General features: G+C 51.0%; 10 protein-coding genes across 10 annotated transcripts; 6 read left to right on the top strand and 4 right to left on the bottom strand.

The window, feature by feature from the left end:
• Positions 1–222: 222 nt before the first annotated feature.
• On the bottom strand, positions 223–1,109 carry MRS44_014984 (uncharacterized protein; the record flags this gene model as incomplete). Its single annotated transcript, XM_046271410.2, has 4 exons — positions 223–410; positions 460–598; positions 647–1,027; positions 1,086–1,109. The coding sequence occupies 4 exons, from the start codon at positions 1,107–1,109 to the stop codon at positions 223–225; spliced, it is 732 nt and encodes a 243-aa protein (XP_046128080.2).
• Positions 1,110–1,460: 351 nt separating this feature from the next.
• Positions 1,461–3,755, bottom strand: MRS44_014985 (uncharacterized protein; the record flags this gene model as incomplete). The annotated part of the gene is made up of 2 exons (XM_046284717.2): positions 1,461–3,620; positions 3,669–3,755. The coding sequence occupies 2 exons, from the start codon at positions 3,753–3,755 to the stop codon at positions 1,461–1,463; spliced, it is 2,247 nt and encodes a 748-aa protein (XP_046128081.2).
• Positions 3,756–4,695: 940 nt separating this feature from the next.
• Positions 4,696–6,372, top strand: MRS44_014986 (uncharacterized protein; the record flags this gene model as incomplete). The annotated part of the gene is made up of 1 exon (XM_046277272.2): positions 4,696–6,372. One exon carries the CDS (start codon positions 4,696–4,698, stop codon positions 6,370–6,372), a length of 1,677 nt encoding a protein of 558 aa, XP_046128082.2.
• Positions 6,373–7,125: 753 nt separating this feature from the next.
• MRS44_014987 (uncharacterized protein) lies at positions 7,126–7,938 on the top strand (the record flags this gene model as incomplete). The annotated part of the gene is made up of 1 exon (XM_046277273.2): positions 7,126–7,938. One exon carries the CDS (start codon positions 7,126–7,128, stop codon positions 7,936–7,938), a length of 813 nt encoding a protein of 270 aa, XP_046128083.2.
• A 1,641-nt stretch (positions 7,939–9,579) lies between these two features.
• MRS44_014988 (uncharacterized protein) lies at positions 9,580–12,268 on the top strand (the record flags this gene model as incomplete). Its single annotated transcript, XM_065618620.1, has 6 exons — positions 9,580–9,827; positions 9,881–10,434; positions 10,483–10,969; positions 11,045–11,181; positions 11,230–12,142; positions 12,190–12,268. 6 exons carry the CDS (start codon positions 9,580–9,582, stop codon positions 12,266–12,268), a joined length of 2,418 nt encoding a protein of 805 aa, XP_065474692.1.
• A 637-nt stretch (positions 12,269–12,905) lies between these two features.
• MRS44_014989 (uncharacterized protein) lies at positions 12,906–14,507 on the top strand (the record flags this gene model as incomplete). The annotated part of the gene is made up of 1 exon (XM_046282387.2): positions 12,906–14,507. One exon carries the CDS (start codon positions 12,906–12,908, stop codon positions 14,505–14,507), a length of 1,602 nt encoding a protein of 533 aa, XP_046128085.2.
• A 1,450-nt stretch (positions 14,508–15,957) lies between these two features.
• On the top strand, positions 15,958–17,990 carry MRS44_014990 (uncharacterized protein; the record flags this gene model as incomplete). Its single annotated transcript, XM_065618621.1, has 4 exons — positions 15,958–16,054; positions 16,316–16,776; positions 16,848–17,225; positions 17,283–17,990. 4 exons carry the CDS (start codon positions 15,958–15,960, stop codon positions 17,988–17,990), a joined length of 1,644 nt encoding a protein of 547 aa, XP_065474693.1.
• Positions 17,991–18,709: 719 nt separating this feature from the next.
• Positions 18,710–19,144, bottom strand: MRS44_014991 (uncharacterized protein; the record flags this gene model as incomplete). The annotated part of the gene is made up of 1 exon (XM_046282388.2): positions 18,710–19,144. One exon carries the CDS (start codon positions 19,142–19,144, stop codon positions 18,710–18,712), a length of 435 nt encoding a protein of 144 aa, XP_046128087.2.
• A 634-nt stretch (positions 19,145–19,778) lies between these two features.
• Positions 19,779–20,369, top strand: MRS44_014992 (uncharacterized protein; the record flags this gene model as incomplete). The annotated part of the gene is made up of 1 exon (XM_046278869.2): positions 19,779–20,369. One exon carries the CDS (start codon positions 19,779–19,781, stop codon positions 20,367–20,369), a length of 591 nt encoding a protein of 196 aa, XP_046128088.2.
• Positions 20,370–20,635: 266 nt separating this feature from the next.
• Positions 20,636–21,583, bottom strand: MRS44_014993 (uncharacterized protein; the record flags this gene model as incomplete). The annotated part of the gene is made up of 1 exon (XM_046281562.2): positions 20,636–21,583. The coding sequence occupies one exon, from the start codon at positions 21,581–21,583 to the stop codon at positions 20,636–20,638; it is 948 nt and encodes a 315-aa protein (XP_046128089.2).
• Between the last annotated feature and the right edge of the window lie 202 nt (positions 21,584–21,785).

Raw genomic sequence — 21,785 nt, forward strand, 5'->3', positions numbered from 1 at the left:
TTGATGTGACAAACTTGATATCAGGTGATAAATGTTGCTCATTCCGCGAGGACGGACTTTTCGGAAAATCCTCATCTTGTTGCATCATATGCGGATCACTTACGGATGGACTGTTGATCTCGAATCCGCAATTACGACGAGCCAAACTTGTAACGACGAAAGGCAGGCAAACATCTTTGTCCAGTGTTTTCAACTTCGAGAAATACGCTATTACGTCTACCCTTAGCATACCCATCCTCCGTCGGCATTATACACGGCCCCTGTGACGAAAGATGCCTCATCACTGAGCAAGAAGGCGATGACATGTGCAATCTCGATCGGTTCCGCCCTCCTCTTCTGGGCAGTGACTTGAAGTCCACGTTTCACATCTTCTGGATTCTCGCCCCTGGACATGGGAGTGTTGACAGAACCTGGCACGTTGGTTAGTCATTGTGCAGTTGAAGGATCCTGCAGACTTACCTGGAGAAACGCAGTTGACTCTGATGTGCTGATTCTCTTTGGCTGCCGTTCTCGAGAGTCCAATCACGGCTGCTTTGCTGGCACAGTAAGCAGCGTTTCCTGGCGCACCAAACTGCCCAAAGACGCTCGCAGCTGTGACCTAGAAAGCACATCAGTTTTGTTCTGAGTTGAATGTGTTGAGGCTCACAATGCTAGCACCGGTAGTCATGGCCTTGAGCTCAGCTCTGATGCAGTTGAAAGCGCCTCGCGTGTTGACCGCAAAGGTTCGGTCCCAATCCTCATCACTATGCTCGGCAACGGGAGTTGCGTGGGCGATGATGCCGGCCATGTTAACAGCACCATCAAGCTTTCCGAAAGTTTCGACAGTCTTTTCGATCCATGTGTTTACGGATGCACTCTTGCTGACATCGACGACATGATATATGTGCTGGTCACTGCCTTCCAATGTAGCTTTGGCCGCTTTGACAGCATCCTCATTGATGTCGGCAAGGGAGATCATAGCACCACGAGATGCCAGCAGCTGGGCAGTAGCCAATCCCATGCCAGAGGCGGCGCCTGTGATGCCAATCTAGAGCAAGGTTAATACGGCACTAGAAGAGCAATTGCCTCTGGTTCAGGGGACTCACCACTTTGCCCTGGAAAGAAGCCATTGTATGCGTGGGATTTGGTCAAGCTTGTGACAGGGAAATGAGATGGAAGCAGTTTGGCGACGGTGATCCGAAAGAAAGTCTGTTGAGCCTCATTTCTACCTTTCACGTGGATGTATCGTCACAGACATGTTGTAAGCGAGACTGCTACAGAATGACTTCCCCGCATTCTTTCCAATATCCTCTTCTGGAACAGGCAAGTATCTCCAAGAGGAAATGAGGCGTTGCGGTTGTGTAACGAGTTGAAAACTTGCACGATCACCTGCGGAAGGTAGAACGATTTTGGCCACATCACAAAGAGGAAAGTAACGCATGAAAATACTTTATTCTTTGTCCGCGGTATCTAGACATCCTCTACCCGAGTACAATGTTGCTATTCGCGAAACCTCTCTCCTCCCAGACCTTCTCGATCCGCTCCTTCGTGTCTGTAAAGATACGCAGACCACTTCGCCGCGCAGAATCCTCAAACCATTGAGAGAATGAGCTTTGAATTTCAGAATCATCTGCTTCACGCGCCGCAATGAAAGCAGGCCAGATCAACCTGAGAGAGCCATATCCCATACCGGCATCCGAGGCATCAAACCGCAGGAGACAGTCACGCACACCGACCACATGTTTTTGGAGCATGCTGGTGTCTAGGTCATAGACTGTGCGGTAAAAATACACGGCGAGCGCATGCTGCATCGTGTCGGACAAAATATTGAGGAGAGTGACGGACTGTTCGTTCTCTGGGTCAGCGGGTGCCTCTACAATCCACATGGATCTCTGAAGCAAATGCAGCTGATTGACCCATCGCTCGACTGCATTTGCACGGCCTAGGAATTGCTTCAAAGCAACCCCAGGTATCGCCTTCTGCTCGTCACCGCCGTTCTTCTCTCGCCCAAGACGAATGATGAGCGATATCATAAAGACATGCAGTTCTGGCATGCCAAAGATTTCTGGGTAAAGGGTGGCAGACCAGATGCCAGGGCACTCGAGGTGCAAGTCGTTTTCGCCCTCCTCCTGCCCCTTGACCCTGAGCATTTCCACATCGAGGTTACTCCAATCACTGAGGCGAAAGGACAGGCTATCCTGGCTGTATGCAACAGCGCCGCTTGATTCGATAGTCTCACGAACCCGGCTGCGGTGAGCCAAGTGAGATCTACTCTCGGTAAAGGTACTTTCATGGGAAAGTCGCTCAAAGACGTAGCAATGGTGGAGCAGCCGGACCTTTCGAGACTTTCTTCGGTTGAGACCCCTGAGGCGGATGAACTGCTCTGTTTCCAGCAAGTAGTATTCTGCATCGTCTCGGTTCCCGGAAAGAACGGAGATCTGCACCATGGTGAGGAGAGCCATGAGTATGGACTTGTACTTGGCTGTCTTGGGGATGTTGTATGCGGTCTCGAGCATTAACCGAACGTGTAGGCGGGCACGTTGGTGGTATGCCTTGCCCTGGTCCAACCATCGTGTCGAGCTATAGATACCGCCAAGACTGAAAGCACTGATGGCTAATGTCCCGAAGAAGGCACATAGACTTGCGTTGTCCATATCTTCCCCAAGAGTCAGAGCTGCCAAGCAACTCTTCACATGAGGCAAGAATAGGACATGCCATGGTGTCTTGCTATGACGGTAAGGCGTCAACCCTCGGAGAACAGTAGTAGCATAGTGTTTCAGCAAGAAGACGGCATCTTGAGGAACGTTGTTCTCGAGACTAAGGGAAACGGGCCCTGAGCTTGGGGTGGAAGAGGAACAGCTTGGAGAGTCGTTAGGTGCCACTCGCGACATCTGAAGTCCACTTGAAGAGGGAGTTGGGGTAGGTTGATGGTGAGACGTCGACGTAGGCCTTCTATCGGTCGTGTGTGAGACCCCGGCCCATGGATCTATTGCCTCAACCCCCATAGTGTCCCACCACTCGGGAATCTCCAGGTGTCCGGCCATATCCAGCAAGTCGACCATAGGAATCCCGTCAAGGACTTTGAGCCAGTCCCCTCTGGAACCAGAAGGGGTCTGATATTCAGATAGTCGGCCTCTGCGCCCTGATAATTTCGGGGATAACGTGGCGAGTTCTATGGATGGTGATACAAAGTCCACATGACCATCATCATCTTGGGGAAGGGACTCCTCCCCGCCAGGGAACGCATCTTGGTCTTGATGTACTGTTGAAACCTCCTCTGGAAGAGATGGCAAATCTGATGAAGCCGGTGGCGTTGGATTGCCGGTGACTCTGAAAGCCCCAAACGGACCGCGCGATATTTGGATATCTCTAGTTGGAGACATCCCATCGCATTCATCATCAATCTGAGAAAGATGCCAAGATGCCAATGCTGGAGGAATGTCTGCGAGAATCTGCTGGCTCATGCATTCACGCTCCCTTTCGGTAAGCAAGGGGCGGCGAAATCGACCAACCCCAGTCATGGGACCATCCTCAAAGTCGAAGAAGATGTCTTTTGTGTAACCCCCACATGCAAGGCCAGAGACCTTACACATTGAGCAAGTTGGGCGCCCTTCATCGCACTTCATGCGACGACTTCTACACTATGGATGAATTAGCTGAGGAAGATAACGGGGGCTGGGCCCACGAACCGTGACGCATCCGCCAAAGGATCGGCTCCTCCGCGTGCATACTCGTCTGGTGCTTTGTCCCATGGTCTTTTTCGTGCGAGTTACCATTTTCGAAAGGGGATCTATTCCATGATAAAACTTGCTGTTGAAGATGATGAATATGCCGCAGTCGGTGGTTTCATGTGGGAATGTGCATCAGGTGGGCTTTCGTCAGAGCGCAGAGATAAGAGCCATTCTCGGTTTAGACCCGGGGAACGGATCCACCCCCGCAATTTGAGGAGGCTAGCAGTGATTGGGAAAACCTTCCTTTCTGAGATCCTTGCCTGCCCCTGGACGCGGCTCGTTGAATGCAGCGTGTTCGATGACGAGGCGGCCTGGATAAGGTTATCGGTTGAAAGCGAGAGCAGAAGAAAGGCCATCGGCAACCGTAGATAGAGATTCTCCGTGGTTCGCCTGTGTTCTCCAGCTCCGACATCAACTGCTCTGCCAGGTGAGAAACATATCGATTGCCCACTTTCTTCCTCTTGGCTGCGTGGTTCCAGCCAGTTTAGGTTCTGCACTAATTACCCCCCATTTCTTACACCACCCGTAACTTGTTGGTTGTCACTTCGAATGCCGAGATGTTTGGCATTATCGAGGCTGCCAAATGCTGCATCCTCCAGTAAATGCTTGATCAACATGATAACTCTGATATCGCTACCATTTCCTTGTCCACGGTGTTAGGAAGGTCAACCCAGCTGAGCGATAAGGAGGTCGGCTGATCATGACTCGGCTTCCCTCCTTGGCGTTCACTGTGGGTCTCGGCCAAAGAGGAAAGTTATATCTTGTGGCAAACCCCCCCGCAGCCAGCAAGACACTGTCGTGATAGGAAAGCCGAGCTCGGAAAGGTCCATCAAAGGGTCGAATGGCATATTCATGGCAAGTAATGAGGCAAAGGGCTGTTGATGGCGCATTGTATTTAGTATTCATGTCTTCCGTCCTTGTATCAACAAATCTTCACAAGTGAGTCAAAGTTAATCGTTCTTCTTATCACGTTCACTTTGGAGACATGGGTTCCCTGCCGCAAACCACACAGACCTTTGATGTTCTCATCATCGGTGCTGGTCTTTCTGGCCTCTGCTCCCTCTATCACATCCGGAAGCAGTTCCCCGACTGGAGGGTCAAGGTTATTGACGCAGCCCCTGATGTTGGAGGAACCTGGTACTGGAACTCTTACCCTGGATGCCGGTTCGATTCCGAGTCGCTCTCTTACTGCTATTCATTCGACAAGGAGCTTCTTGATGAGTGGCACTGGAAGGAAGCATTTTCTGCGCAGCCAGACACCCACAAATACATTGCCCACTTTGCCGAAAAACACAACCTGTGCAAGGACATTCAATCCAACACCACTATCAAGGAGGCTTCATGGAGCGACCAAGGCAAGACATGGACATTTTCCGATGAAGCCGGCAACCGATATGTGACGACTTTCTTCATTAGCTGCATGGGCTTTCTTTCCGCCCCAACGCTCCCCGCGATTGAAGGTATTGAGGACTTCCAAGGAAAGCTCTTCCATACCTCGCGCTGGCCAAAAGATCTCGACATCAGCCGCGACTTTGCTGGCAAGCGCGTCGGTGTCATCGGCACGGGCGCAACAGGCATTCAGATTATTACGGAACTCTCCAAACAGCCCAACGTCGCGTCCGTCAACGTCTTTCAGCGCACGGCGAACTGGTCCGCTCCACTACGCAATTCGCCAATCTCGCTTGAGGAGATGAACAAGCTCAAGAAAGAGTACGATGCAATTTTCAAGATTTGCGCTGAAAGCTCGTCTGGCTTTATGCATCAGGCTGATCCTCGAAAGTCGTCTGAGGTGACGGACGAGGAGCGCCTTGCTCACTGGGAGAAACTCTACAATGCACCCGGCTTCGGAAAGTGGCTGGGTGTCTTTTCGGATACCTACACAGACCGTCATGCCAATGGCTTGTACTCCAAGTTCATGGCGGACAAGATCCGACAGCGAGTCAATGATCCCGTTGTGGCAGAGAGTCTAATCCCCAAGAACCATGGTTTCGGCACGCGACGTGTTCCAATGGAGAGTGGCTACTTTGAGGCCTTCAACAAGCCCAACGTGCACCTCGTCGATCTGCAAAAGACGCCCATTGACCGAGTCACACCAACTGGCATCTTGACAAATGATGGCCAAGAGCACAAGTTGGACATTTTGATCTGCGCGACCGGCTTCAATGCCATCACAGGTGCTTTCAGTGCTATTGAATGGCATGGAAAGGACAACCGCCCTCTTATCGCTACCAGCGATAGCCCCAAGGGCGACCAGGCCATTTGGGTTGATCACAGGCCGAGCACATTCCTCGGAATGACAGTTCACAACATGCCCAACATGTTCATGGTTCTTGGCCCTCACCAACCGTTTGGCAATGCCACGCGCAGCATCGAGTTTGCTGTCGGGGTCATCTCCAAATTGCTGCAGTACTGCAAGGACAACAACTACAATTACGTCGAGCCCACCCAGGAGTCTGTTGATCAGTGGACAGACCACGTTGTCGAGTGCAGCAAGAGCCAGACGCTCATGAACGAGATTGACAGCTGGATGACTGGTGTCAACAAGAACGTCAAAGGCAAGACGGTTAGAAACGTGGCGAGGTACAGTGGGAGTGCAATCGAGTTCCGCCGTCGGTGTGATGAGGTCAGAAAGCTGGGTTACAAGGGGTTTGTGTTTGCCTAGATTTAGTACTGCAGTTGAAAATAAAACTTGTAGCGTTGATTCAAATATCTTGGACAGTATCTTTTGGTTCGAATTGATCGTGCTACCTACAATTGTGATCGGTACTCTAGCGAAAAAGAGAAGGGCCATCGCCATTAACAATGGCATCCCGTCAACACGGCAGCGGATGTCTATCTTACTGATAAACCTACCCCGGCATTCCGTATCGGACTACCAATTCAGTAACTTGATTGAGCTACACTTGAGTCCACACTTGAGTCGGCAACTGCGTGGAAGAACTGCTGTTGACTTGCGTATCTCGACGCGGATATACACGATAACCCCTCCTTGACCTCGAATCGGAGCGACATCCCGCCATGCCCACCGTCTTGCCGTTCCATCTCCGATTCTAAGCGTATCTCGTCAATCTACACAGAGTACGCCACACGCTTCCGCATGACCCCTCCTGACTGATGGGGAAAGTCATTGCAGAGATCTGGTGTGTGGGGGCGATAGCCCACTAACGAAGTAGGCAAGCCTCTCCAGATCACCCGGATCTCGGCCGCGATACCGACGTGGGGGATGATATTTACTACTAAACGTGGAATCCGGGGTTAGTATATATGCCTATTGCTGTGTTGCTTGTCAGAAATCATTCAGCATCTCGGTCACTCTACTTCACCTCTTTATTCCTACACAACGGTACTCTTTCTCCCTCCTCTACATCACCTCTCATTACTCCTCATCAACTCAACACTCTCGGTACAACCCAAAATGGATGTTCCCGGCTTCGCATTGATCACCGGAGGCGCCTCTGGCATTGGACGAGCATGTGCCAAGGCCTTTGCAAGGGAGGGCTCAGCAGGACTCTGCCTCATCGATCTCAACCAGGAAGCCTTGGAAGCTGTCAAGGCCGAGATTGAAGAAGAACTCAAGTCAAAGGGCAAGACGTGTCCTGTTGAGATTTACCCCTCCGACGTTACAAATGAGGATCGGATCAACCAAGTTGTCGAGGAGGTCGCAAAGAAGTTTGGCAGGATTGACTATGTCGTCAACGCCGCGGGCATCGCCATGAAACATCAGGGCGGAGTTGCTTTTGCCCATACGGCCGACTGGAATCGGGTCGTCAGCATCAACCTTACTGGCACATTCTTTGTGCTAAGAGCTGCTGCAAAGATCATGTTGAAGCAAGAGCCCATCCGGTCATCGATCAATGGCCGAGCCCTTCAGCGGGGATCCATCATCAACTTTTCGTCGATCCAGGGCGTTGTTGGCATCCCTCTTTCAACATCTTACACTGCTGCCAAACATGCTATCATTGGCCTCACTCGATCAGCGTCTGAGGATTACGCCAAGGAAGGCCTACGAATCAATGCTATCTGCCCAGGATATACGGAGACACCGATGACAACAAAGAACCCAGAGGTGTTGAAGGCGATGGAAGAACGGATATCGACTGCAGTCCCAATGCAGCGCATGGGGGCTCCCGAAGAGATCGCTGATGGTGTTCTCTATTTGGCTGGAGGAAGAAGCTCCTTTGTTACCGGATCAGCGTTGGTGGTCGATGGCGGTTATACCCAAAGGTAAAGGACTTTCTGGGTTGGTACTTGTCCCGATGGACACGAAAGAGATTGCTGGCACGCTACGTTCCTTTGCACGTTTGGCTTTAGATGTATCCGCGACCAGGCTAATGGGCTGCCAGGTTGAGGTTCCAAACAAAGTATAGGCCTACCAGCTTTCGAGAGCTAGAAGAGAGGAAGAACAAGACGACTAACAAGAGAAATTATAAATTGAATTGATTGTTATAATCTTGTTTTTGAACTGGCGGGTGAGGGTAGTGGGACGGTGTGTTTGCTGTGCTTGAGATTGGCGAGGCATGGATCACGAGGTTTGATTTGTGAAATGGCTGAATATTGTGAATTACAGACATTCACTCTAATGAATGATATGAAATCTATTCAAAGTGGTATCGATGCATATGTAGAAATGGTTCTATGCATTGCTGCGTGACGAGCCTCGAATGTGTAGCTATCTGGTAAAATACTCGCGCCTAGGCGACAGTTTTGGGGCGTAGACGGAGTATGGCAATAATATTCATAGCTCAGTCTATCAACCGTTTAAGGGCAACTTCGATGTAGGAAAAATTGGCCGCTTGGTTGGTTCTTAACTTGTGTTTGACTCTAGCCAACTCTTCCACAATCTTATCTCGTTCTTCGAGGGCCTGTCGCGGATCAAGTATCGAGAAATCTGGGTCCCAGCGAGAAAAGACCAACCAAAGTGTGACCAGTAATCATGGTCAAAAAAATGTCAATAGGGCGCCCTGAACATGTCGACAGGTCAACTTTGACAATAGGGCGCAACTGACCCACCCGCCGCTTGAGCAGGGGTGAAAGAAAACAGGGCCGGCCTTCACACAGGATATCCGTGCAACGAGGTGTCTCGTTATTCTTTCACCCACATCAGAAGTGAGATCGTGGCCTTTGGGGGAAGCATACACCTGGAACGGTTCCCCTAGAGTCCGGCGCTTAGCCTCCAAAGTCAAAGCCAAGGCCAGTTAGCCAGCACCAGGGCTGGATCCTCCCTCCAACAAGCTTGGGACGGATTATTAGCTGATGGAAGCATGCTGTATTTACTCAGAGTACGTTTCACTGCTTCTTGCACGTTCGGCGCTCGTTCATCGCGCCCTGTTTGACGATAAGGCGTAGCAATAAGAGTCGCATGCTTCCTGTACTCTTTATAAAACGGTCCCCCAAGAAAACGCCATTAGGGAAGAATTTTCACCATTTTCACCTTGACCTAGTTAATGTAGTCCTGAACATGCGCCGCTCCCGCATGCAAAGCATCTGTCCAAGTTGCTTGGTCGCAATACAGTACTTCCAGCTGGTCGTGGCTGACAGTGGGTTTGTGCTACAGAGGCAGAGAATGAACATCCGAAAACCAAGATGGCTGCTCCATGCTAAAAGCCGTAGTGACACTGCACAGTTGATCTTCAGAATCTAACTATCAAGGCGTTGCCTTATGACATTCACAGAATCGCCTTGCCAAGCCGAATATCTTGGACTGCTGGTCAGGAGTCACTGGTGCCAGGTGGATTAGCATTTAGAGTTGACCGGTCCGGGATTAATCCCTGAATTACGTGGTCACCTCTGACTCAGCTAAACTAGCCACCCACTCCTTGGCAACATCAAAATCGAAACAGACGCGACGTGCAACACCAATGGCATTGCGATGAAAGCTGCTGAGATGCCTGAAAGCACCAGGAGCGGTAAGCTTCGGGTCGAGCGAACCTTGACCCATCCAAGAGTGCACGCTCAAGACCCTTATGGCCGAGTTCTGGGACCAAACTCGCTGGGGCACGGCAGCACTAGTGATTTGACGACTAATATCTCGTCCCTGGAGCTATTCACAAACCAACTCGGTCCTCTTGGTGATATCAATGATTTGAATCCTTTTATTGGTGCAGATAACTTCCCAAGGTCTGTCAAGTCTGCCCTATCATGTGTGATGAAGAGCTCACGTAGAGTTTCAGTGGCGAACCTAACGACAACAACTTGTTGAGTGCAGAACAGGATCCGCAACTAGCAACCTCTCAAGACGTTTATCTAGGTGAAACTAGAGGAAAAGCGGCACCGACCCATGGATCCGAGTCTCCAACTAAGGATGCCTTGGCCTCAGGCAGGGGGACTATCCCATCCCTCGGACCCAAGGTTGGCACACGGTTCTCTCGTGAAGCACTCAAGATTCTAAAACAATGGTTTGATGCCCATAGTCATGATCCATATCCAGATGATCAGACAAAGGAGGCACTTCAACATTTGACGGGACTGAACAAAACTCAACTTACCAACTGGCTGGCCAACGCACGTCGGCGGCACAAGGGGTCGGCCACAGCTCAATATACACCGCCAGCGTTCGATTATGCCCAAAATCAATCAATCGACATTCCAAGAGTGGGAACTCCCATACCTCGATCAGACTCCCAAGACGGATTGAATCCAATGCAGAGATGGGTAGACTCACCTCCTGAAGAAGAGCCAGCTCCTATTTCGGCCATTGTGCGTGCTATATCAGCAAGCCCTTCAGGTGAGTTTTTTTGTTGCAGACTTCTTCGGCTGCCTAACCGGCGTGTAGATATTTCTGACGACAAGCGACCTAAACAACGGGATAATGCATACATCCCCGTACTCTATCCATCTTCCATGAGTAGTGCAGGTACATCCAGTGGCGGTTCAAGCTCATCTGCCTACTCTGCCAACTCTGAAACACACGAGAGACTGAGTAGAAGCCGCCTACGACGGAGAAAAAGAGTGCCAAGAAAGAGGGGGCCGCCCAAGCCAACGCCATTCGAGTGTACCTTTTGCACTGAAAGATTCCATAAGAAGCACGACTGGCAACGCCATGAAAATTCTGTCCATCTGGGACTTGAGAGGTGGATATGCTCCCCGGAAGAACCGAGGGCCATCCATCCTGAGAGTGGCAAGCCTTGCTGCGTATTTTGCAGCCAAGATGATCCAGACGACGACCATATTAAGCATCATAACCCCTCGGCTTGCCAAGAACGCGCTTTTAACCGAAAGGACCACCTGAAGCAGCATCTCAGGCTGGTCCATGGTGCTGGGTTTGTTCCGTGGTCTATGAACCCCTGGAAAGTCTCGATATCGCAAATACGATCTCGGTGTGGACTATGTAACAGCTCGATCGACACTTGGAAAGAGCGTGTAAACCATCTAGCAGATCACTTCAAGATGGGACATACTATGGCAAGTTGGAAAGGGGACTGGGGCTTTGATGCTTCAATTCTCGAGATGGTCGAAAATGCGATCCCACCTTGTGAGTAGCTCGGAAGGCGAAGCCGCGTGCTGTTAACCAATTTGGTAGATCTCATTAGCACCGAGAGGAGCTCTCCCTTCCCTTTTAGGGGCAGTGGCACGGCGGCGAACTCTCCTCGGACTGCATATGAGCTCTTAAGCTTAGAGTTGATGCACTTTATGGAGAATCATTACGAAGAGACTGGAGCGCTGCCCGGCAATGATGATATACAGCTTGAAGCTTGTCGCATTATTTTTGCTTCCGAGGTCTTATCGTCGATGGAAGAACCTGAAGCGAACCCGCCCTCATCTTGGCTACGAGACATCATCACTTCAAACCCCGGCATGTCTCAGCAAGCGCTATTCGGGCCTATCCGATCACGAAGAGAAAATAAGCTTTCATCTCTGGAAATCAAAGGAAAGAAGAACCTCTTTGAGGGATGTCCCCTCGAGGCTGAATTACGAAAGTTTGTTGAAACCAAGCAATTGTTGGCCCAAACGACCATTGAGAATGATGAGCTGCAACACGAGGCTTGTCGAGTGGTCAAGACGATAGAGACTGTCGCCTCAAAGCAGTCATATGATCTGGTGGCTAATTGGTTGGTCAAGATGATTCTTGAATCCAGTCACTGGTTAGATGGCTTTAGGCAACGTATGCATCTTCCACCTGCGGAATCACCAGAATCGTCGAGCCAGCCGCTGGTGCTCTCTGCCGATGGACTTCTCTGCGAGTCGAACCAATGCATTTTTACAGTTGCCAACGACAAAGGCAATTCATCTGCCTTTATGTCCGAATCTAGGACTGGCCAACCATTCTGGACTGAAACAAGTCCTTACATGCTCAATGACTCCAATTTTCACGAGCGTTTGGGAAGGGAATTGCGTCGTTGGGTATCATCCACCATGTCCCCACGAAACCCTCAATGTCATATCCCAACAGACGAAGAACTGCGGCATCAGGCACGCTGGATAGCATATGGGGAGTAAGTACTGGTGGTGTCATGTGGTGGACTGTACTGACCAAACACAGTGACGACCCATGGAACCAAACGCATGCAGATAACCCCGAATGGTTAGAAAGGTTCAAGCAGAGCGTCGGGATTCCCTAATGCTTGGTTTGTTGATCGGGTAGGCAAGTGAGAGGCTGTCGTTGAGAACGGTAGGGCAGAGCACAAGGCCCATACCACATGAACGGATGCAATGCCATAAAAGTCAAGCACGCAAGATCTTATGTTTATTTATACCCTATATACCCTGATACTGCTTCTGTCATCGTGATATGATCAGAAGAGTAAAGACCACCGCCTAGTAGCAATGAACGTCGTTTACTTGTTTATCAACACTGCTTGGTGAAGGAAAGCTCAAGATAACACCACCACAAAGCGGCTTAGATTCAGCAGACAGAGTTTGATGGCATGGGCAAGGGTTTCATGCGGCATGACAGTAACTAAAACTCTTTCAATCTCCACCAAAAGTGGTCTCTAGATCTGTGATTCACAGCTCCGATGGATATCTCCATTCTGACATCGTTTGTAAGCCGTGACCCACCGTCTATTTATTCATACACGCCAAATCATCTCCTCTTTCAGCCCGCACTCCCTCACCTCTCTTTCATCCACACGAGTTGCACCTCCTCTTCTTGCAGCTGCAACGCACCAATCAACCACTCCATCCTCACCCGCAAGGTAACAGCAAAAGTCATTTCCGCACATTTTCCTTCTAACAATCTTGCATCGCAGGTTCATCATGCCACCCAAGAGAGCCTCAACGGAGAGTTCGGAGGGTTCGCGTAAGGTTGCCAAGACGACCAACGACACCACCAACAATGCTGACCGCCAAGAGCTCGCCCGAAGTCTCATAGCAAAAGGAATCGGCATCTCGAGCGACAACGCGGTCGTTAGACGCGAAGATGAGGTTGACACTGCCAGTGTTGCGCTCGAGGTGGCGAGTGTTCTGAAGACCAAGGACGAGTTTCCCAACAAGACGTGCAAGGCGCTCGTCACAATTGCATTTCAACTCATTGGGAGAGATCCGGAGAATCACATCGAGCTGGTCAACAAGATCATCGAGCGGATGAAGAACACCCACTTCCTCGAAGCGTCCTTCGCACGGTGGACTGGGCAGAGAAAGACATTCGAGCTTCTCAAGACGGCGAGTGCAATGTGCAAGACATGGAGAAACTACATATTTGTTCCAGCCGCACAGTTCATCATTCCTCCCTTCATCATGCTCTACATCATGAAGAGCTATTCTGAGATGAGGGGAGACAACGCCAAGCTTCTTGCACGCCACAACACATTTCGCTACCTCGGACGCTCCATTGACAAATGGGAATCAATGAAAGAATACCAGGTCATGCTCATCGGACGACGACCTGATGACGAACCTTTCAATCCTGCCGATGTTGCCGTACCCGCGTCAGTTCTCCCGGGACCAGGCCTCATCAACACACCTGACCTCATCGCGTTGGCCCCCTATCCCTCTTCGACAAGCTTTATCTCTGTTCGCAAGGATCTCACCAGTGAGGATTGGGTCTCCATCAATCGAGAATGGCTTGATAAACTGGGGGACCGTCGCGTCGATGGTGCCAGCTTCAAAGACAAGGTCGAGCAGCAGGTCACAGCACAAACAGCTCCTCTGATCCCAGAGATGTACCGGGACAAACTGTGGGCTTGGTTTGGTGAGTTCAGCAAGGAAGGTCGAAAGCTGATTGAAGTGGATTTCCAGTCATCGGTTCAGATCAAGACCGAGGTTGAAAGCTTGATCCAGTCAGACGATCCGACGGTGACTGCTCTCCGTCGAATCGAACAACTTCTGAAGGAACTTCCAGATAGCTGTATTCATGATACCCTTGCGATCAAAGAGCAGATCAATCGACTTTTCGCCTATCGGGAGGCCGAGAATTCTGACAGTCAGCGATGGAAGAACGAAGTTCAGCAGGCGTCACGCTCCATGGTCGAAGCAGCAAGCAAGCTCCCCATTTTGGAAGCGTCTGTAATGAATTCGATGATCCAACGAGTTGAAATGCACAGACAGGAGGCGATCGAGAGACTGGATAAAGAGATTAACGACAAATGGGATGTCGTAGATGTCTCAGGATCTGCCTCTCCAGAGAATGCAGTTGAGCTCATGGTAGAACTCAAGGAGGACTTCAACATGACTGATGACGACATCAGAGATTGGATTCAGTTGGGTGAAGGCATCCGTGGGATGAAGGACTCCCCCGACAACTCGTTGACTTTTGTCTACTTCAAGAAAATTGCGATGACGGTTGGTGGAAACGCCTTGCTAGCCCTTGTCGGTTATGATCAGAAGCAGGCATCCGATGGCTTGGAGGAATCGGCGTAGCGTAGTGGGAGGAGGGGAAGGATAGATGGCGGTTGATGGCAAGATCAGTGGGACCATCTGAGGTAGCAACTGGCTAACCAGAAGTTGGTAGAGGGGTAGGTTGATACCTCGGAGCCAAGAGACTACACAGAATGGATCTCTAAACATTAAGGCTATCGATGAGCATCAGAGCTATTTCAACCCAATCTGAAGTGTGAAATAATGTACGTACTGCCACATACACCTAAACACACGACGTCAACCCTTGCTTTCTTCAAGTGCTGTCAAGGTACTGAGACATGATTGCCAGGTCATGTGCATGAAAGGAGACTGGCTGTCTCAGCTAGAAGCAAATTTGCTGAATATTGTAGCTCGTACGATGGGACTCGCGATCCATGTGAGATACCCGAGTTCCTGGACTCTTCATAACCCCGATGAACCGTCCAAAACACTACCGGCACTCTGCCGCACCCGCTGCCAAGATTGCATCGAACTATCGGGCATCTTCAACGTCAGTGCACTATTCTGATGGAAGATTGATGAATGCGTGGGCATCGAGGGGTCGAAAAGGCAGAGAGATGCGGACCCGGGACCCATGCTTCGCGAGGCCTCTTCCCTAGTATGTCAAACGATGAGCCTCATGCAGGTCTGATAATGAGTTCATTATCACCCAAACGACCTCTTCAGGTTTTTGGGATCGCCAGTTCCCTCTTGGCTATCGAGTAGTCGAACCTTGGCCATATGGGCTGTGCTGTGTGTTGTTGTTGTCATAACACGTGCTTTGCTTTGCTCTTCTCTATTCGATAAGGCGAATGAATTACCGCCAGTCGCTTGGTAGGTTGCAGTGGAGCATCCTGAAGGAATGCTGGATGGCTTTCCTCTTGTGGATGAGATATCATCCGACGAAATGGATGCAATCTTCCGGGAGATTGCAGCCCTCGATAGTTCTGAGCGGTAAGACCACCGATCTCTTGGTCTTCGACATTAAGGAGACTCGAAGTTGCTGACATTTGTTACAGTAGCATGGACGACACAGCCTTCTAGGGTTTATTGCAAACATGATGAATAATACGTAGCAGATACTATTGCAACCCTAGTAAATAGAACGAAGCTGTCAGTATTGGATTACTCGTTGGTCGGCCCAGATTGTGGGCTATGATTCCACTGAATTGGCCCGATTCTTCTACTCTCGGTCTGCACAACACCTCAGCCTAAGATAGGTCAAATGGACTTCATACTCTATTACGAGACAGTAACGACACTTCTGGCTATCAGATGGGACCATAGCCGTCTGCTAACTGAAACTTGGCATTTGTCTCCCGCACCGCACCAGCAGCTATGCCTGCCCTGGTCATCTACGACCCTACGCAGGTAGTGTGACGCCAAAGACGCCAGCGTGGTCCAGATGTACTAACTAGCCGGAGAGGAAGACGGAAATGAAGAAAACTGCCGTGGAAGACAAACTCATGTCATGACCCCATGGGGAAAAAGAATCCCCCGCCGCCTTGACCCCTTTCATGTTAGCGGGCTGACCGGGGTTCCCGTCGAGGAGACCAAGACCCCATGGGGTATCTCTGTCTTCGGAGTCCCGTCCCCACATCCCCATCTACATCCCTATCTGTCCATTCTATAAGTCCTCTGTTTCCAGTTCCCATTCCGTAGACTCGACACAATCAAGCCGAGCCCTACTTCTTCCTAAGCTTCTTGTTCTCTTTCATCCCTTTCATTTGACAACCCTAAGCCTCTGACGATGCGTCTTTTGCCCAAGACCTAAGAGGATCGTCCAACGCCGAAGGAGGTTTACAACTTGAGGACCTACCTTTTCGCAGCCATCGCTTCAGCGGGTGCGGCGACCATTGGCTACGACAGCGCCTTTATTGGCGGCACAATCGCCCTAGACTCGTTCAAAGATGAGTTTCAATTCGAGAACTGCTCGATGAGTGAGGTGGATTTATTTAAAGTAAACATCGTGTCCTGCTATCAGGCTGGTGCCTTCTTCGGCGCGCTGGCCGCCTATCCTGCTGGCCAATTTCTCGGACGTCGCCTCGGGATGCTCATTTTCGGGCCCATCTTCCTGCTCGGCGCCGGCATCATGTTAGCTATCAACAATGAACGCGGTTTTGCGCTCTTATATGCTGGGCGGGTTATCGCTGGCCTGAGCATTGGCGCTATCTCTAACTTGATTCCCATCAACATTTCTGAAATTTCGCCACCCGCCATCCAAGGGCGCCTGGTAGGAATGTGGGAAGTAGGCTGGCAATCCGGCGGTCTCGTAGGGGTTTGGATCAACGTATGCCTCTTCTCTACCCCCTCTCTACCCCTTAGGTGTCGCAAGTCTCTTAACTGACATCTGCAACCTAGTACGCTGTCAGCAAGACCCTAGCACCGTCTCATAAGCAGTGGCTCATCCCGTTTGCTGTTCAGCTCATTCCCGCCGGCATTCTCATTTTAGGCGCCCTTGTTAGCGATGAGAGCCCCCGATGGTTGATGGCCAACGGCAAGCGAGAGAAGGGCCTTCGCGTCTTGTCCAAATTTCGGAACCTCCCGCTCGACCACCCCTATATGAAAGAGGAGATTGCTCAAATCGACTTGGGCATTGAAGAACAGGCCAGGACTATTGGGCTTGGGTTCAATGCCCCGTTTAAAGAAGTGGCTCACAAGAGGAACATCCAGTGGCGAATGTTTCTCGCTGGCAGCCTATTCTTCTGGCAAAACGGCTCAGGCATCAACGCGATCAACGTGCATCACCCTATTTCCCTTCGGTCGTGGATTCCTATAGCTAACATGGGCATATAGTATTACTCCCCGACCGTCTTCCAGAGCATCGGTATTGTCGGAACCAATGCCTCACTGTTGCCCACTGGCATCTTCGGCGTCATCAAGACAGTCATGACTGTCGTGTGGATCCTGGTACTCATCGATCAGGTGGGTCGACGAAATCTCCTCATATATGGCGCTCTCGGTGGTTCCATCTCCCTGTGGATAGTGGGAGGCTATGTCGCTGTCGCCAAACCATCTGCGGATGGTGGCTCCGCAGGATCTCCTGGCGGGACGATGGCAATGGCCTTTTTCTACATCTATACCATATTCTACACACCGTCCTGGAATGGAACTCCCTGGTGCATCAGCAGTGAGATTTTCGACCAGAATGTGCGAAGTTTGGGTCAGGCATTCGCGGCAGCAAATAATTGGTTTTGGAACTTCATTGTGGCTCGCTTCACACCTCAGATGTTCACGCATATGGGCTTTGGCGTCTTCTTCCTCTTCGTCGGCTTACAGCTGGCCTCGATGGTGTATGTTTGGCTGTTTGTGCCCGAGACCAAGGGTGTGCCTCTCGAGAAGATGGATATGTTGTTTGATCAGGGATTGAAGCCATGGAGGGCCCACAGGGCGGTGATGAAGCAACTGCAGGAGCTTGATAGCAACAACATCAACAGTGTGATGGAGCAGAATGTCCTGGACAAGGAGGGATCAGACCATGTGGAGAAGGTCGAGAAGGTTTAAACGAGCAGGGTCTTGAGGGGGAAGCAGTTGAGGCCCTTACAGAGTCGAGAACATTAGTTAACCAGCGCCCAATTCGCGTTGCTCCCATGGACCTCGAGCCAAAGACAACACTATTTTATTGGCCCGTAGCGCATCAAGCGAAGAATATCACCAGCAATATGGCAAGTTGATTATTGAGCACCCTAAGGAAGTGCCTTCGGAAGTCCATGGTTTTACTTTGCCTTGTGCGAAAACCGATTTCAGGCTAGGTAACAAATGGCAATCTCGAGTTGGGAAATTGATATACGTGCTATCCGTTGTCAAGAATAGCGTGCGCAGGAGGAAATTAGAGAACCTACCCTTGTTGAATGATGTCTAAGAAAATCCAGAGTCACTTCTGCCTAGGGCGTCAACCTGGCGAAACGCGTGAAAAATGTGATGGTTGGCTTTCTCCGTCAGGCCACGACTTGGGGCGAGGGTTATTATGAGGTTGATTTAGCAATATGCCAGTGCAAAACGGGACTCAGCTATAGACTTCGCACAGCAGAGAAGATATTGCCACGTTTTTAGCCAACTTTCTTTAAACCATTATGCAACATGCATGTGACATACTCGATCCCTAACCCTGCAAACTCTAGACGTTGCGTACTGTAATCTCCTGGCTCCTCAACCCCAACACCGAAACGCAGCAGCATCCTTTCCCAACCCATCCACCGCCAAACCTCGTCATTTAGACACTGTTACAAATTCCTCACAGCATGATCAATCGCATATTTATACCCATGCACCCCAAAACCCATAATCACCGCCGCCGCCTTGTCGCTAAGGTAGCTGTGATGCCGAAGCTTCTCCCTTGTGTGCGTATTGCTGATGTGCAACTCAATGAACGGAATATCTACCCCGGCTAGGGCGTCCCGGATGGCGACGCTTGTGTGCGTGTATCCAGCAGGGTTGATGATTATAACGTTGATCTTGCCCCTCGCTTCATGAATGCTGTCGATGATGGCGCCCTCTGTGTTGGACTGGAAGGACTGCAACTCAGCTCCTAGGGACTGGGCGTGCTCCTTGCAGCTTGTCTCGAGGTCCTTCAGGGTGGTGTGGCCGTAGATATGGGGCTCGCGGGTGCCCAGGAGGTTGAGGTTGGGCCCGTTGATTAGGAGAATGGATTGGCCCATGGTGGTAGTAAAATGCTTTGGCAAATAATAGCAGCTGATGGCAAATTAGATACCAATGGGATGAGAAGTTAAGTTGATTTCTAGACCCTTGAGTGTGACAGGATCATTTCACCTGTGACTGCTTTGTCACTTGTAACCCCTCTCTGAGATCTCACTTGAGCGGCTAAGATCTCTGCCGTTTCGGCCTCACTAGGTCCACGGCGGTAGTTTTGCCGCGGGATCGGGATGACAGGCACAGGGATATTCCATCTTCCGTTCTGACATCATTGGACGCTTGGAACCTAAATACTACCTTTTGCATACCTCCTCGGGATCTTTTCCGTTGAAGGCGAGGCTGCAGATGAGGTTTGCGTCCTCGAAAGATTCTCAACCACAGCTTCTCGTTGCTGTATAGGCAAGACATATTTATTCTTTTCATATATCCTTTTCCAAGACACTCTGACATTTCAATTAAAGTCTCAATTGTTCATCATGGTTGACTTGCACAGCCTCCCCATCGGCTCAAGACCCTCTGCCGCCATCCGCAACAATGGGCCAGACCACCTTGTCCTGGAGCGGCTAAAGCTTCGAGAGCTCGCCGAGGGCTGGCCATCATACAGGCAAGGCGACACCATCACTAATAGAATCACGAATAATGACTTGTTCCCACAGAGACTCCTGCGAGTGGGAAAACTTTGAATCCATCTTCCACTCCGGCGCCCACGTCTACACTACCTGGTCCGGCCGCGTCCCCTATCAGGATTTTATCGCCGCGTCTAAGGCAGGCATGGACAAGGGTGCCTTCATAATGCACCGGTGCCACGGCACGAGCACCGACATCAACGCCGAGGCGACCCGAGCGGTAACCAAGCTCAAGGCGACAATCACCCAGCGCTTTGAGGTCGACGGCGCAGAGTTTGACGTTGAGGCCGACTGCCGCTTCTGCTTCTTCTTTGAGAAGGTAGGCGGCCGTTGGGGCGCCCAGCTCGTGCGGCACTGGTACGAGAAGGATAAGATGATTCCAGCGAACCCGGCGAGGTTCCCAGCGGTAGACGAGGAGAGGTTAAAGGGGTACCCGCCTGGGTATAGGTATCTTGCATACTGGCAGGAGGCTACGATGGGGGTCAAGGTGTTGTTGGATATGCCGGGGCATAGGCGTCATGTTGGGACGCCGAATCTGGAGAAGCATGATTTGCTGTACTGGCAGGCGAAGCAGTGGCTGGAAGGGGAGCAAATTGAGATTTAGAATGGTCAATAAACCTGATAAGATTCCTGATCTGCAGTTCTCTGATTCGAGTCTTTCCTATGAATATCGGCAATTGACTTCATGCTGTTAGGGATGCAGCGATACAGTGGCTGGGATGGAGGGGGGCCATGAGGTTGAGAATGTCTGCCCCTAGACTTGCGTCAGCTTGTGAGGCGACAATTCGTATATTCTTGACGATGATCTTGTTCTGAGTAATCCTCGTATTTGCAAATAAAACTCCAAAACGTCGAACTGAAACCTCTATTCTAAATATTCGCCCTCAGCTTCGCCTGCATCGCCGCCCTCATCACCCCCACCGGAGCCGGCTTCCCCGTCCACAGCTCAAACTGCGCATAAGCCTGCTCCTCCAACACATCAACCCCCTTGTAGATCTTCCACATCGGGTGTCTCCACGCCACCGTCATCAACCCCGTCACCTGCGGCCTATACGCCATCTCTACCAGCACTCCCTCCTCAGCCTCGAACAGTCCGCTGGGGATCTTGTCCTCTCCGAGATCATCCGCGGGTACGCACCCTACAATAACTCTGATAGCTATATCGTCCACCACGGCGGCCTCCTCTAAAGACAAGAACGTTCGAGTCCGTAGCTCGGAGAACTGAGAGGCTAGGTCCTCCGCCTTTGAGAGCGTCCTGTTGACGATGATGAGCTCCTGTATGCCTAGGGTCTGGACAGCATAGCATGCGGCCCTGGCAGCTCCTCCTGCACCGAGCACCACCGCTGCAGACGACCGCAGATCTTGGACGCCTGCTTTCGCAACACATCTCCTGATGCCGATCCAATCTGTATTATCTCCGTGCAGTATCCTCTTCCCCTCCGACTCTTTGACAACCACAGTGTTGATGGCCCCTATCTTGTCTCCCAGAGGGGAGACTGAATCCAAAAGGCTGCCGATCTGAAGCTTGTGCGGGAAAGTTACCGAGGCGCCGCCAAAGTCTAGGCGGCTGGTGATCTGCTTGACATTCTCGTCGACTTGTTCGCTTTCGTGGATCTGGTAGTGGTGCGGAAGGTTGAGGGCTTGGAATCCGGCGTTGTGGAGGGCGGGGGATAAAGAGTGGGAGATGTTGTAGCCAAAGATGTAGAACTGCTTTGCTGATTCGACAGCCTGGATTCCTGATGGTGTGGCCACAGAGTTCGTCACCGACCCAGCATGAAGACCGAGGTTGCTCGACGGCGCGGAAGTATCGAGACCCATGTTGTGCAGGATGATAGTAGCCAAAGGATTAAGAATATGCAAGAAGGTGAGATCCCAAGACGTGGAGGTTAAATTGGTCCATTCCCAGTCTAATGTGGTCAGTCGCGGCGTCAATCTGAACCGAGGGCAGGGTGGGAAAGACCTTTGCCGCTCCGGAACTGGTCCAACTCACGCTTTTACGATCCCACGCCCGCATCTCCTC

This window comes from Fusarium solani, assembly GCF_023522795.1.
Source record: "Fusarium solani strain SB1 chromosome Unknown bctg00000010, whole genome shotgun sequence".
NCBI lineage: Eukaryota > Fungi > Ascomycota > Sordariomycetes > Hypocreales > Nectriaceae > Fusarium > Fusarium solani.